The sequence below is a fragment of the Scylla paramamosain genome, chromosome 12 (assembly GCF_035594125.1).
Source record: "Scylla paramamosain isolate STU-SP2022 chromosome 12, ASM3559412v1, whole genome shotgun sequence".
NCBI lineage: Eukaryota > Metazoa > Arthropoda > Malacostraca > Decapoda > Portunidae > Scylla > Scylla paramamosain.
The window spans coordinates 24217948-24232947 of record NC_087162.1 but is presented as its reverse complement, the minus strand read 5'-3'; the positions used below and the strand labels follow the sequence as shown (position 1 = coordinate 24232947).

At 44.2% G+C, this 15000-nt stretch overlaps 1 protein-coding gene across 1 annotated transcript in view; it reads left to right on the top strand.

The window, feature by feature from the left end:
• The first annotated feature begins 2746 nt into the window (after nt 1-2746).
• LOC135105919 (trithorax group protein osa-like) overlaps nt 2747-15000 on the top strand; it is a 90599-nt gene continuing 78345 nt past the window's right edge. Inside the window, exon 1 of the mRNA XM_064014627.1 lies at nt 2747-3768. Within this exon, the coding sequence (XP_063870697.1) occupies nt 3750-3768 (19 nt within the window). The 5' untranslated portion in view covers nt 2747-3749. The remainder of the gene's footprint in view (nt 3769-15000) is intronic.

The following is a 15000-nucleotide window of genomic DNA, read 5'->3' as shown; positions in this document are numbered from 1 at the left end:
GGGAGGGTGTTACAGCTTTCTTTTTATTTATTTATTTTTTTTTTCGGAGGGGGAAGGAGAGAAGGGAACGGCGTGGGGTCTGTTTGAATGTAAGGGTATGCTATTTGTGGCACTAAGTTTACCCTTTCCTAACCTTACGAGTACTTTCTTCCTTGTCTGCCTGTCTCTTGTCCTTCTGCCTGTCCATCTGTCTGTCTGTCTATTTTTTTCTGTCTGTCTTTCTGCCTTCCTGTCTTCCTGCCTGCCTGTCTGTCTGTCTGTCTGTCTGTGTCTGTTCTCTGTCCATTTTTCTGCCTGTTTATCTGTCTGTCAGTTCTTTGTCTATTTTCTGCCTGTCAGTCTGTCGGTTTGTCTGTCTGTCTTTACGTCTCTCTGTCTGTCTGTCTGCTTTCCTATCTGTCTGTACGTCTCTCTTTCTGTCTATCTGTCCGTCTGTCTGTCCATCTGTCTGTCTATATGTCTGTCTGTCTGTCTCTGTCTGTCTATATTACACTACATGTCTGTAAGTCATCCTGTCTGCCTGCCTGTCTGCCTGTTTGCCTGTCTGTCTGTCTGCCTCTCTGTCTCTGTCTCTGATCTAGTTAAAGGTTAACATTTTAGGGCCTGAATAATCTAAATAAAAAAAAAAAAGTAAACAAAACAGAACATTAAAATACTCTTTGACAGGCAAAATTATTTATGTATTTCCATATTTGGACAGAAGCTATGGGTACAGAAAAGACCAGACGGAAGACTCTCTCTCTCTCTCTCTCTCTCTCTCTCTCTCTACAGATGAAGAGGAGAGATAAGATGAAGGAGGGAGAAAGCATGTATCAGAGAGAGAGAGAGAGAGAGAGAGAGAGAGAGAGAGAGAGAGAGAGAGAGAGAGAGAGAGAGAGAGAGAGAGAGAGAGATGACGAGAGATTAGGACAGTAAACAAATAGAGTATAAATGGAAAGGAGGAGGAGGAGGAGGAGGAGGAGGAGGAGGAGGAGGAGGAGGAGGAGGAGGAGGAGGAGGAGAGGAGGAGGAGGAGGAGGAGGAGGAGGAGGGGGAGGAGAAGAAGCAGAAACAGGACATTCAGAAAGACAAGGAGAAAGATGAGGGTTGGTAGAAGGAAGGAAGATAGAAGGAAGGAAGGAAGGAAGGAAGGAAGGAAGGAAGAAGGTAGGAAAGGAAAATGAAGGAAAAAAAGGAAGGAGACTTTATCGGGGAGGAATCGTCGCTCTGGTCTCTTTGACGGATGGTTCTGAAAGCAGGAGCAGGAGGAAGAAGATGTGATGTTTCATGAGCTTTGTTTCCTATTCTCTTCTTCACTTTCACATCTCTGGAAATGGTGAGAAGTTTTGATTGATGTGATTTCTCCTTCTTTCTTTATCGTCTTTTTTCTAACCTTCCATTTATCTCCTGTTTTTCCATTTCAAACCTCCCGTGTCTCTCCATTTCCTCCTCTTACACTCCTATCCCTCTCCTGCCTAGTCCTTTCCTTCCCTTCCCTTCTCGTCCTTTTATTATCCTTCTTCTCTCCCTCCACTCTCATCCCTTCCATTCCTCCCTTTTAAACTACTATTTCTTTCTCGTCCGGTCCTTCCCTTTCCTTCACTCTCTCCCTTCAGCCTCGACCTGTTACTCCTCCTCTTACCCTTCTATACCTTTCCCGTCCTTCCCTTCCCTCCCCTCCAGCCTCCGTGTCAGGACTCTCCATCATGCCCCTTGTGTCATCCGTCACCACCACGAGGCTGACGGCTACACCTCCCCCAGCCACGGTCTTTGTCATCCTCCCTTGGCGATGCTGTCTACGGGTGGCGCGGGAGGCGAGTGGTGAGGGTGAAGAGTTGGTAAGGAGGTAAGATTGGTGTTAGTATAGGTAAGAGTACTGAGAGTTAGGAGGTTGGATAAAATTAATGGAAGGTTTTGGAGGGTTATTCGTAAGATAGGGATGAGGAATGTGTGTGGGTTAAGGATGCAGGGTTTGCTAGCCTGGTTAGATTAAGTTAGGTTAGGTTAAGTTGGGTTAGGTTAGGTTAGTTTGGATAAGATTAGAGGAAGGTTTTGGAGGGTTGCTTGTAAGGTAGGGGATGAGGTACATGGGTTAGGGATGTAGCGGTTGTTAGCTTGGTTATGTGTTAGGTTAGATTGGGTGTTGGGTGTTGGAAGACTGGGTGGAGAGTAAGATGAGTGATAAATGGAAAGGTGAGCATGTAGGAGAATCTATGAATGGAATGCGTGAGTTAGGTTTAGTTGGGTATTTGAGGATTGGGTGGAGGATGAGATGGGTGAAAAACAGAAAGGTGGAGTATAGTGGAGGATCAGGATGGTGGGGCTGGAGGTGGTGTGAAGGGTGAGACAGGGAAGGGGAGGGAGGAAAGGGGAGTGGACAGGTGGAAGGAGGAAGGAGTGGACAGGTGGAGGGAGGGGGAGTGGACAGATGGGTGGTGGTTCATGGGTGGTGGTTCAGTTTGCTTCCAGCGTGTCGGCTCATCACTCCGCGGCAGTCTTAGCAACACGTGACGCTGGTCATTGACGCGTCACACGAGGAACATAACAGGGCGCGTGATTTGCCTGGGATCACTGCGCGAGTGTCTTTGTCTTTCTGATATGAATATTAATTACTTTGCTAAAATATAATATAAAAATACAGAATATAAAAGGCATATATAGTAGGTTTATCACACACACACACACACACACACACACACACACACACTAATTTGAACATGCGTTAAGAGGCAGAATCTTATAAAACACAATATTTCACCGTTGCAAATGAAAATGCAGAGGTTAACTTTCCTTCTCTATGCTGGTTTTGGAATTGTGTTGCCTTCTCATGCGGGGATGACGTGAGGAAGACTTGGTGGGCGTATGGAGTGGTGGGGGAGGGGGAAGTGCAGCTAACCTTCAGGGCAGAGGAAGATGAAGGACAACACTCCGGTCCTCAGCTTCCACCTTTCCCAAACTCTATCCGTGACCAGTGAAGAATGGGAGGGAACAGGGAGGGGCGCCGGCATGAGCGGGGAGGGGCGGGCGAAGAGCTTCTGGACATATCTCACCAGCACCAGGCAGGGGAGGGGAGGGGAGGGGAGAGGAGGGGCGGGCAGGTGTTGTGAACTGGACGCGTTTGAATACCCCGGCCCGACGGTGTATGGTTGGTTGCCCACAGTCACGTGACCGCCTCAGTGGTAACCATGTTGAGGGAAATATCGAGGGCTCACTTCCGCTGGGCGTGCCGGTGTGAGTGCGGGGTGGGAGGGGAGCACCCGTGGGTGCAGGGGGAACAACAACACCCTCTCCTGCGTCAGGTTACTGAAAAGGAAGAAAATGAAGACACAGAGTGTGGTGGCATCAGCGGAGGGGCGGGCAGCAGCGGCCATGGCCGACCACCACCACTGGTTCAGTACTCAACCACGCAGGGCTGTCGTCGGCCCGCACTCTCCGTGGTCACCCGTCGCCCCCCACTCCGCCCGCCCGACGTTCGCGCCGCGAGTGCCCCGCCTCAGCGTCTCCGCCCGTCGCTCCCGCCGCGGGTTGTCCTCGAGCCGCTCAGCAGCCGGCACAGCAGGAAGAGCGTGTGTCGGCGCGGCGGAGTGAGGCCACAGCAAGGCCAGTGTGGTGGTGCGGCGTGATGAGTGTGGCGACCTTGGCAGTGGTGTGCCCCACAGGTGCAGGGACCCTGCCACGCCCCCTGTTGCTGGCACTGCACGTCACGCCTCAGGCCGGCACAGTCTGAGGCACCGGTGCCGCAACACCAGTGCGTCGCCAGGTACACCACCATGATGTCCCTCAGTGCCGGTAGGTGTCCCGCCGCAAGGTCCGCGACCCACCCGCCGCCGACTCCCTCACGCCGCACGACGCGTCGCAAAAATCATTCCCCAGACATGCAGGGCACACTGTGATTCTAATGATTTCTTTCTTCATAGATGGCTTTCTCATGAAGTTTACCTTAATGGAATATTATTCGTAAAAAGTCAAAGAGAAGGCCAGGAGTGCGATCAACATTTTCACGCCCACAATACCACTTCCTTGTTTTCATTTGATGAATATTCTATGGAAAAAAAAATAGTGAAGCAGTTCATGGCGGCAATTTTTTTTTGTTTTTTAATTATTTTCTTACATTTATACATCATTATTCATGAGGAAAAATGGAAATGGCAGCTGTATGGGAGGTCAGGTGCGGCAGCGGCAGATAGTGCGCCAGAGTACAGGTGCACACAACACATGTGACACGAACCAACAAGCCGCAAATGTGTCACATTATCGCCTAGTAATTTTCCTTTTTTTTTTTTTCCAAGGATGTTAAATATGTACATGAGTGTAATGCATCGCGGAAATGTTTATATATATATATATATATATATATATATATATATATATATATATATATATATATATATATATATATATATATATATATATATATATATATATATATATATATATATATATATATATATATATATTTTTTTTTTTTTTTTTTTTATTTAAATACTACTCTATTAGATGGGCAACAGCACGTGCTGGGAAGCTACAGGGCGGCGGGGCGGTGCTGGACTCCGATTTGAGGCCCTACTACACATCTTTGTTGTAACAGCGCAGGTATCCGGCAGCGTGTGTGTGTGTGTGTGTGTGTGTGTGTGTGTGTGTAGTACATTTATATAATCTACCACGCGTGCATACGGGCACTCACGCACACACACACACACACACACACACACACACACACACACACACACACACACACACACACACACACACACACACACACACACATACACACCTACACACACACACACACACACACACACACACACACACACACACACACACACACACACACACACACACATTCTATGTCTATCAACACACATGTTCAACACACCTGCATTGCGGCTAATAGTGCAAAAATAAGTGCAAAGAGCCCATGGTGGAATATCAATGTGGTGCGTGTGCGCAAGATTGGGGAACACAGGTGTGCTGGGAAAGGTTGAAAGATGAGAACGGTGTGTGCTGGGGATGGAGCTGAGTAGGATGCAGGGGAGAAAAAGACGGGGCAGACGGAGGGCATGAAATGGAGGTGGAAAAAGGAAGAAGAGGAAGAGGGAATGGAGGGAATGAAATGGTAGAACAAGAAAGAGACATGAAAAGGGTAACAGGTAAAGAGATGAGCAGAGGGAGAGAGGGAGGGAGGGAGGGAGGGAGGGAGGGAGGGAGGGAGGGAGAGGAATGGTAAATGAAAGGTTAGATACAGGGAGGACCATGTGAGAAGCTACGTGGGAAGTTTTGGAAAGATTTACATATTCTGTTAACCTTTTGACTTTTTGATAACATTACTGAAGCTGATAATTCCTTTAAGTAATCTTACGCTTGACTTTACTGAGTATAAATAAAAGATCAAGCAATGCAAGATTTAAACAACTGGTTCACTCAATTTCTTATCAGTGTTGTCTTTTGAAATTTTGCTCTGAACTTTAAGGAAATATTGTGAAAAGTTTGAAAAGCCACAACATGAAAAGTTAAACATGCCATTCCTTGGAAAAGAAACCTGTGTAAGAACAACAGGAAGGAAAAAAAAACAAAAATATGCTGATCCTCAGTGGAGTCGATGAATAGGTTTGTGCTCCGTTTGAAATTTACCTGTGTATTTTCAGCTTCATTAGAGAGACTCACGGGAGCTACCTGATGGATAAACTCAGTTCATGCTCTACAAAAGACAACTGATGGAGCAACTAAAACACTTTTGGCGCAGCAGCAAACAGATCCCAGTGCGGTTCACGGAACAAAAAAGTTAGTGTTCCGATAAAATATCAAAACAAAATACAATTCGTATAAAATATGATGTAGAGTGAAGTATGAGGAAGGTAAACCCATGCGTACAATATTCCACCAGAAAGAAAAACGATATGGAAAACATTATCTCTTTTACCTTTGAAGTATTCCTACAACTGAATTTAGTCTTCAAGTAGGAATTTTTTTACTAGTATAACGTTTATACTCTAATCGAACCAAGTGAAAATGTAGAAATTAGAAAATATTTACAATCAACATTCTCTTATTGATAACTATGAGCTGTTTTTTTTGTGGTAGTATATTGAAATGCGTGTACTTGTGTATATAATATCTAATGATACTTCAGAAGATTCCATTTAAGCACTAAATCAATAATAACTACTTAAGTGCTCAGTGAATAGGCAAGCGGTGGAACTGGTGGTTGTCTCAAGACTGCAGCAAGCCCTCCAATATTCTTGGCGAGCACGACACACGTGGAAGTAATGTCTGTTGAGTGAAGCAATGCGTGGTGCGGTTCCTGCTCGCGCATAACATTCCCGCACCTCAGTTCCCAGTGCTAAGCTGCGCCAAATGACCGCAGTATCGTGGCGCATCAACCCTCTGACTGCTGATGACATTGACATTTTCATTTATTAATTTATTGATTTACTTATTACTTTCTTATTTATTTTTACGAGAGTAAGAGAGCCCGGCCAAGGACAAAAGTGAGAGAAAAAGCTTGCCACAATGCCATTCGCACAAAGAAACAAGAACCAAAAGAGGGGTGGGCAATTGCGTTTATTTCATTTGAGAAACCAATGAAAATCTTAATGAGGGCAAAGTAAAAATATATGCACTAAAGAATTTCAACTACTCGATTACACCTTTGCTGTCAGTAGTGTCTCAAAAAAAAAACTATCACACCAAACAATTTCTTTAAGCGCAAGGAGAACCCACGGCAGACATAGTTAAGCTGACCAATTAATTCCAGATATTATAAAGCGTCACAATTTTCTCCTTTACTTAGAGTTCCACATTATTTTCTGTAGCTGTATTTATTTATTTATTTATTTTTTTATTAGCGTACTCTTCATGAACAAGCCTTGAGGCATTTACGTGCGATTCGGGAATACGATATTTAATGAAAACAACAAAACATTACACAAAACACTCATTATAGTACCCGTACAGTGAAGTTCAATACTAATCTGACAACCTGCCGGAGAAACATTGATTTCATAAACACTGTCGGGAGAAGAAAAAGAAAGAAAAAGAAAAGAAGCCATCGCCATGCAGTCTTCATCACAAATACAACACTTCCACTCGTAATACAGCTCACAAGGTCGGCGTCTTAATGAAATCCTGAGAGGAGCTACAGGTGTAAAGTTTTATTTACCTTGGTTATGACAGTGATCTCAATCCTGTCGCGACGCTGGCTGTGGGAAACGTGATTCGTCATTGGGGGCTGTGTGTTTTGGGGCAACTCATCAGGAAAACTCGTGCGAAACTATCAATATATTTCTTTTTTTTTGAGTATGTGCACATTGAAAAAAAAAAAAAGCACTTTACATACTTATTCAACTTGACTTTATTTCTTCGAGGCCAAAACAGGACAACAAAGACGGTGCGGACCAAGGACTCCATAAATACGTTCCTTCTGACTACTGAGAAAACTCTAACCGGGTATAATAAGCCTGACTGATGAAAACGCAAAACTCAATGTACCAGAATTCTTTTTACCTGAATATTAAGACTTTTCTCATGCTGTACAAAATAGCTCACCAGTTTTCCTGTCTATTTCATGCATTACTTATATAATCTTTGAGTTTCCCCAATAACACAGGAGGCCTGCTTGAGTTTGTAAGATCACGGAGCTGTACACTTGAGGCTCAGTCATGCAGGAAGGCGTCAGGAATCACTTATCTGTTATTCCTAATCTTCCTAACCTCATCTATCATAAGGAGCCTTGAGGGTATCATGCTACTGGAGGGAAACGACTTCGTGAAACTTATATGCAGGAAGCTTGACATCACAGGAAGCCTAGAGTCGAATGCTGCTTCCCCAGTCTAACTTAGCCTAATCTATCGTCGATGAAAGATTATTTACGAGAGCTGTTTCGACTGATGGAGAAGCAAATTTCCTGGTGCGAAACTTATTGTATATCCAGTAAACAACGCATTACGGGAAGCCTAAAGCCGAATGTTACTTGTAGTATTAGTATATCTAGCGTATTAGAAGGAAACTACCTTGTTCTTCTTGACCGCCATGCAAAGTATTGACAATGTAGCCCATACACGGCGTCTTCCCTTTACGCAGCTTAACCCTTTGGCTGCTATTAGGTTCATCTTTCCTTAACGAATCACCCTGAGACATCTTTACTTGTTCTACAGCCACCTCCAAACTTTGTACTGGATAAAAATTGTAGAATCTGTTCTCTTTAGTTTCTTCCTTCTTGTAGATGTTTATAAAGTTCATGCATTAATTCTGGTGTGTGTGTGTGTGTGTGTCTTCATATCTTTCAGACACACACACACACACACACACACACACACGCGATCTTCCAAAATATTTCACTATGTAGCATAAAGTTCTCTCTCTCTCTCTCTCTCTCTCTCTCTCTCTCTCTCTCTCTCTCTCTCTCTCTCTCTCTCTCTCTCTCTCTCACATCCCCCCTCCCCCTGCCCAGCTCCAGGCCCTAAAAAATACAAACACACAAACACCAAACACCACACCTGCCTATCGCCGCCACAGTGACGCGAAGTGACTGCAAGATGACTTCAAGCAAGGCAAGGTTGTCGCTGTTGTGACGCGCGGCGGGCGAAGAGGGCGGGGGAAGAAAGATGGAAGAAGAACGGTAGGGCAGGAAGGAGGAGGCCTGAAGGTGAAGGTAAATGGGAAAGGAAGAAAATAAGAGACAGGAAGGATGAGAAAGGAAGCCTGAAAGAAGGGAAACTGAGAAAGAAGTGATAAAGGGTACGTATGGCAAGGAGGAAAAAAAAGTAGGAAGGTGAAGAAGGAACTCTGAAGGAGGTAAATGAGAAAGAATCTGCAGGGATGAGGATGGTATGGGAGATGAAGGGTAAAATGATGATGTGAAGGAAGGTTAGTGTGTTAAGGTTAATGTGACGGAGATCAGTGAGGAAATGAAGGGGAGAGGGTAAGGGAAAGAGGGGAGGTGGTGAGGAAAGAGAGGATTGGGGAGAGGAACGGGAATGGGTGAGGAATGTTGTTGTTATTATTATTACATTATTATTATTATTATTATTATTATTATTATTATTATTATTATTATTATTATTATTATTATTATTATTATCATTAATATTATTATAACCAACTTTCTATCAAATCTTAAAAGAAGACCAGCCATGTCCTGACGTTCGTGAGAGAGAGAGAGAGAGAGAGAGAGAGAGAGAGAGAGAGAGAGAGAGAGAGAGAGAGAGAGAGAGAGAGAGAGAGAGAGAGAGAGAGAGAAAGAGAGTTATTTTCTCCACCAAGTTCATTTATTTATTTTTTCATCTAATTTTTATCATCTTATCGTTCATTTTTTTCCCTGTGTCCTTTTCTCCTCTTACAACTCGTTCCGTAATTCTTGGTCGTTCATTTCCTTCTCATTTCTTTCTTTATCTTAAAATTTTCCTTCCTCTTTTCTTAACTGTTTATTTTTTTCCTTTAAAATACTTTTCATGATTAAATTTGTTTCTTTGCTTTAATTCTTTGTCGCCTCCACATTCCAGCTCTCTCTCTCTCTCTCTCTCTCTCTCTCTCTCTCTCTCTCTCTCTCTCTCTCTCTCTCTCTCTCTCTCTCTCTCTCTCTCTCGTAATCATATATAGTTAAGAGAGAGAGAGAGAGAGAGAGAGAGAGAGAGAGAGAGAGAGAGAGAGAGAGAGAGAGAGAGAGAGAGAGAGAGAGAGAGAGAGAGAGAGAGAGAGAGAGATTAAGTTTGGTTTTTTAAAATTTTAAACTATTTTACTTCATTTTTATTTAACTTTTATATGCATCATTCTAAATAAAATCTTAAGTGATAATGAAAATATAAATAAAGTAAGAGGAAGATAACGACGCTATAGAGAATAAGAGAATTACTGAGAAAGAAAAAAGATAAAGCAGAGAGAGAGAGAGAGAGAGAGAGAGAGAGAGAGAGAGAGAGAGAGAGAGAGAGAGAGAGAGAGAGAGAGAGAGAGAGAGAGAGAGAGAGAGTGTCTATACCTATAAATCACCCAATTTCAATAAGCACGATGCATTACGACACAATGAACGAAGAAATCTGACTAATGTTCCAAAGTTTCGTCCTAGTCCGCATACTGGCGATAAATATCAGCCATTCCCCGATAGCGTGATGACTGTCCGTGAAGAGTGTCATTCTGTGTTGGTGAAATGCTCCTTTATTTCTTTTCTTTTTTTCTTCTTCCGTCTCTTCAAGTTTCGCTGAGAGAGTCACGAGTACAGAGGCGTGTTTATGTATGTTTGTACGTACTGTGATTGAAAAGTTGGGTTGGTTGATGATATGTATGTTTATGAAGAGGAAGTGTCTGGTTATTTTATGTACGTACAATGTGTTACGGTTGTTTAATGTTGTTTTTGTGTTCTCTTTTCTGGCTTCGTTGTCTTGTTCTTTCGTTGTGCTTAGTTCTGTTTGATTCTTCTTTTTTTTCTGTATTGTTTTTTTTTTTCCTGATACTGGTCTTTTTATTTTGTTGTTTTGTTCTTTTCGTTTAGCAGTTCTCATTTCCGTTCTACACTGTCATTCTTGTGTTCTGTCCTCGTTCTGCTTTGATATTTTGGTTCTGCACGATTCTGTTTAGTTACTTCTGTTCCACTGATCTGTTCTTTCCATTCTTATGTTATGTTCTTCTGTCTTATTACCCTGTTCTGTTTCTCTCCTCCGCTTCTCCTACTGTTCTCGTTCTACAATCTTCCATTCTTATGTTCCGTTCTCCTTTCTGTCTCCTGTTCGATTATGATGCCTTCTGTTTTTCTTTTCTTAACTTGATATTCTCTTCTACTGCAGTTATATTGTCTATCCCTCTTTTCTATTCCGGAAGATCTCACATCAACTCTCCTCTACGGCAGACACCAGAGAACCCAGAGACCCGCTCACTGACACACCCTCCGTTAACCAGCTCTGAAATCTGAGAGAGGAAGGGATGCACTCACACAGACTAGATAGTATTCTTAAAAGGCGCTGTTCCCTCACCACGACTATTTTCAAAGACCAGAGAGGAGTGAAATCGTGTTTTTTTTACGAGTGTTTTTCCACTGACAATAAGGAATGCGTGTTGAATTATTGCTAGGGTTATGAAAATATACTCTTAAAAACCTTTCACGATAACCAGTTAGAAGTTGTCGAGAGGAATCTAAATAGTGCTTCTTATGAGTTTATTTATTTTTTTCTCCCATTGCAAATACGGAATGCGCGTTGAATTGTTACTAGAATCATAAAAAAAATAGTCTTAAAAAAAACAGAGAACTTTCACGATAACCAGTTAGAAGTTGTCAAGAGGAATTAAATCGTGCTTATAAGTTTTTTTTTCCCCCAATGACAATACAGAATTATATATTAGAAACATGAAAATATTCTTGAAAACCCCAGTAACTTCCACGATAAACAGTTAGAAGTTGTCGAGAGGATAAATCGTGCTTTTTATGGTGCTTTTTTTTTTTTTCCGTCATTGGCAATACGAAGTGCATGTTAAATTATTAGAATCATGAAAATACTCTTAAAAATCCCAGTAACTTCCACGATAACCAGTTAGAAGTTGTCGAGTTAAGACGCGGAAACGGTTAAGAATACAATGCTACTTTCCCACGCACTCCCATACACTACATTAAAACTCCTGGCGTGCCTCTGTGATAGCTGCTGTGGGCGTGGCGGTGGCGATGGTGGTGTTTTGGATGAGAAGTAGCCGCTCTTCGCTGCTACTGGCGATACTGTCCCGCTCCAAATATTTATCTAAACACTCCTTGAATCGTCTTCTTAAATACCCCTTCAATTACAGGCCCAAATTCAGAAAGACGATGCTCTCTTACCACCACTGATTTCAAACCCCACAGAGATGATTAGCCGGGTCCCCAAGACTATTTCTCTTGTTAATGATGTAGAAACCTTGTTAAACGGTCACTGAAATTGTAAAAACACCCTTAACAACCGACATACCTTCAACTAGAGCCTTTGAAAAAAGCAGTGGAGGTGTGCGGCAGAAGTGTTTCAAAATATAGGCCACAGCTTCGTCAGGACCCACAAGGCTGCTATTGTTCGTTCTAACTTTCCTACCTTACATTTCGGTTCCTCCTCCCGCTCTCCCTCTGTCACTCCCTCCCGTCACCTCCCTTGCCCTCACCACAACCCGTCATACCGTCGACTATTAGCTAGAAGGCATAGCTCATTTAGGCCGCAATGCAAACAACGCAGCGTCTTCGTCTTGGGGCAGAACGCAGATTTATACAGTGGTTCACGGCCCTGGGTCTCTCTTGAAGGGGGCAGAAGACAGTGCTACACGCGGGGACTCACGTAGAGGCGGGAGTGCAGTGAGGGAAGATGGGAATGTAAGACTAAAAGGGTGAGGAAGGAGTGGTACTGTCTGGTTGGGCCTGGAGTCGCCTTTTCATACTTATCTCCTGCTATGTGAGATGTAGGTAGGTAGTTAGGTAGGTGGCTCTCTCTCTCTCTCTCTCTCTCTCTCTCTCTCTCTCTCTCTCTCTCTCTCTCTCTCTCTCTCTCTCTCTCTGTGTGTGTGTGGTTAACGCAGTGGTGATTTTTATCCATCGCTTGGTATAATTCTTGGATGGAGGAGGATTACTACAAAGGATTATAAAAGGATAGCAAAACAGGAACAGGCCTTTAGGTTCCTGCAATTACAAGGCTGCTCGGGAACTATCAACTAGCCACAAGGTAAAGAGACAGTGCAGGAGGAGGAGGAGGAAGAGGAGGAGGAGGAGGAGGAGGAGGAGGAGGAGGAGGAGGAGGAGGAGGATATGATGATGGAAGTTTATCACATGCACTTCTACCTATCCCCGTGCCGCCCTCCTCCTCCTCCTCCTCCTCCTCCTCCTCCTCCTCCTCCTCTCTATTTCTCTACTCCAGGTCAGGGAAGGTTTTGGGATTTATGCATCTTCATATTTCACCTTCCATCACGTAACTATGCTGTTCTCCGGTTTCTCTCTCTCTCTCTCTCTCTCTCTCTCTCTCTCTCTCTCTCTCTCTCTCTCTCTCTCTCTCTCTCTCCATATCACACCAGCTCCTCCTGCTACGTGTTCTTCTCTTCCTCTTTTAACTCATTTTCCTTCTCTTCCTCATTCTTTAATTCCTTTAGAAGCACCATCTCCTCCTCCTCCTCCTCCTCCTGCTCCTCCTCTAACTCCTTCGAAAGTAGCAGCATCTTCTCCTCCTCTTCCTCTCCCTTCTGCTCCTCCTCTAACTTCTTCGAAAGCACCATATTCTCCTCCTCTTTCTCCTTCTCCTCCTCTTCCTCCTTTAACTCCTGCAGAAGCACCATTTCATCCTCCTCCCATAAACACTTGCTATTTCTCCTCTTCCTCCTCCTCTTTCTTTAACTCCTACGAAAGCAGCATCTTCTCTTCCTCCTCCTCCTCCTCCTCTTCCTCCTCCTCCCTGAGCGTGGCCAGCCAATATTTTGACAGGCTGGATGACGAGATAAAGCGTCCTCTGGTGTTCCTCTGGGCGCGGCGACGCAAAGCATTCCCCGCGTGCCTTCCACTGACGTGCCTCTGTTATCCCCTGCATAAAATGTGGCGACCGCTGGTTATAGGAGAGAGAGAGAGAGAGAGAGAGAGAGAGAGAGAGAGAGAGAGAGAGAGAGAGAGAGAGAGAGAGAGAGAGAGAGAGGGGATAGTCAAAGTGGAGGCGAGGTAAAGGAGGAGAGTTGGTGGTTGTGGTGGTGGTGTTTGGTGGAGTGTAATGAAAGGAAGTGCGAGTTTTATTTATTTATTTATTTTTAAGAGAAATGGGGAGATGAACAAGGCATGGTGGTAAATTAAACGAAGGCATGGCGAGTTACTGTCTTAAAGGGTGACATTAATTTCTTTTTATTCGTATGAAGTTTGGTGTGCACGTGTGTTTGTGTCTTAATCATAAAATTCCAAGGTTTCACTAAAATACGATCATTAGTGTGGTATTATTATTATTATTATTATTATTATTATTATTATTATTATTATTATTATTATTAGTCGTAGTAGTAGTAGTAGTAGTAGTAGTGATGTTATATATCAAAACCTGAAGTGAAAAGAGGAAGGAGGAAGAGGAAGAGGAGAAAAAGAAGTTGAAAAATAGAAGTAACATTAAGTAAAGAAATCGAAAAACAGGAGGCAGAAAAGTAATACCAGTAAAAAAAAGAAAGAAAGAGAAAAAGACACAGTAAAGTAAAACAAACGTAAAGTATAAAAAGGACAGGAAAAGTTGAGGCAGAAGTAGCAGCAGCAGCAGTGGGGATACAAGGAAGGGCGGGGAGGGGGGACATGGGGGGTGGGGAGGAGTTGTAACAGTGATGGGGGTGACATCGCTCCCTAATTTCATGTTGTGGTGATTGATGGCCACTCTAAGACGATGGGTGACTTAACCTCCGCTTACTTAATGGTTGGGGCGGATTGTTGTGTGGGGGAGGGGGAGGGAGGGACAGAGAAGGGTAGGATAGGGAGGAGAGAAGGGACGAGTACATTAGAAGAGAGGGTGGTGGGGAAGAGGAGGAGATGTGAGAGATGAGAAGAAGGGCAGAGCGATGTGGAATGATTGTGGTTGTGGTAATAAAAGTGAGTGGATGCGAGTATGAAGGGTAAACATAAGAGGAGTGAGTCAAAGGTGGATAGGATGTACTGGGTGGGGCAGGTACGACGGGCAGGTGGGGAAATAGAGTAGGCTACACGAGAGGGCTGAGTGCAGAGTGGGCGTAATGGTGTGCTGGTGGGAATGTGTCAAGATGATGTGGCGTGCGAGTGTGGCAGGAGGCAGTACGCGGGACGGTGCAGCGGGGAGAGTTGACTAGCGCAGCATGGGGGGTGGAAGAGGGTCACGTCGCCTGTCATTGGCACACTTGGGCGTGGGTAACGGCTCGCGATGAGAAGGAAGGCTAGTTTGCATATCGCGGATCTCGCATAATCGCGGGAGATAAAACAGTCATATCAATCAGAGCGGGGAGGGTGGCCTGCATCCTGATGGCCGCTGCGGGGCCTCCCGTCCCGGTCCCCGCTCCGTTCCGCGTCCCGCCACGTGGGCTGAGGATCACCGTGCCTCTGAGGGC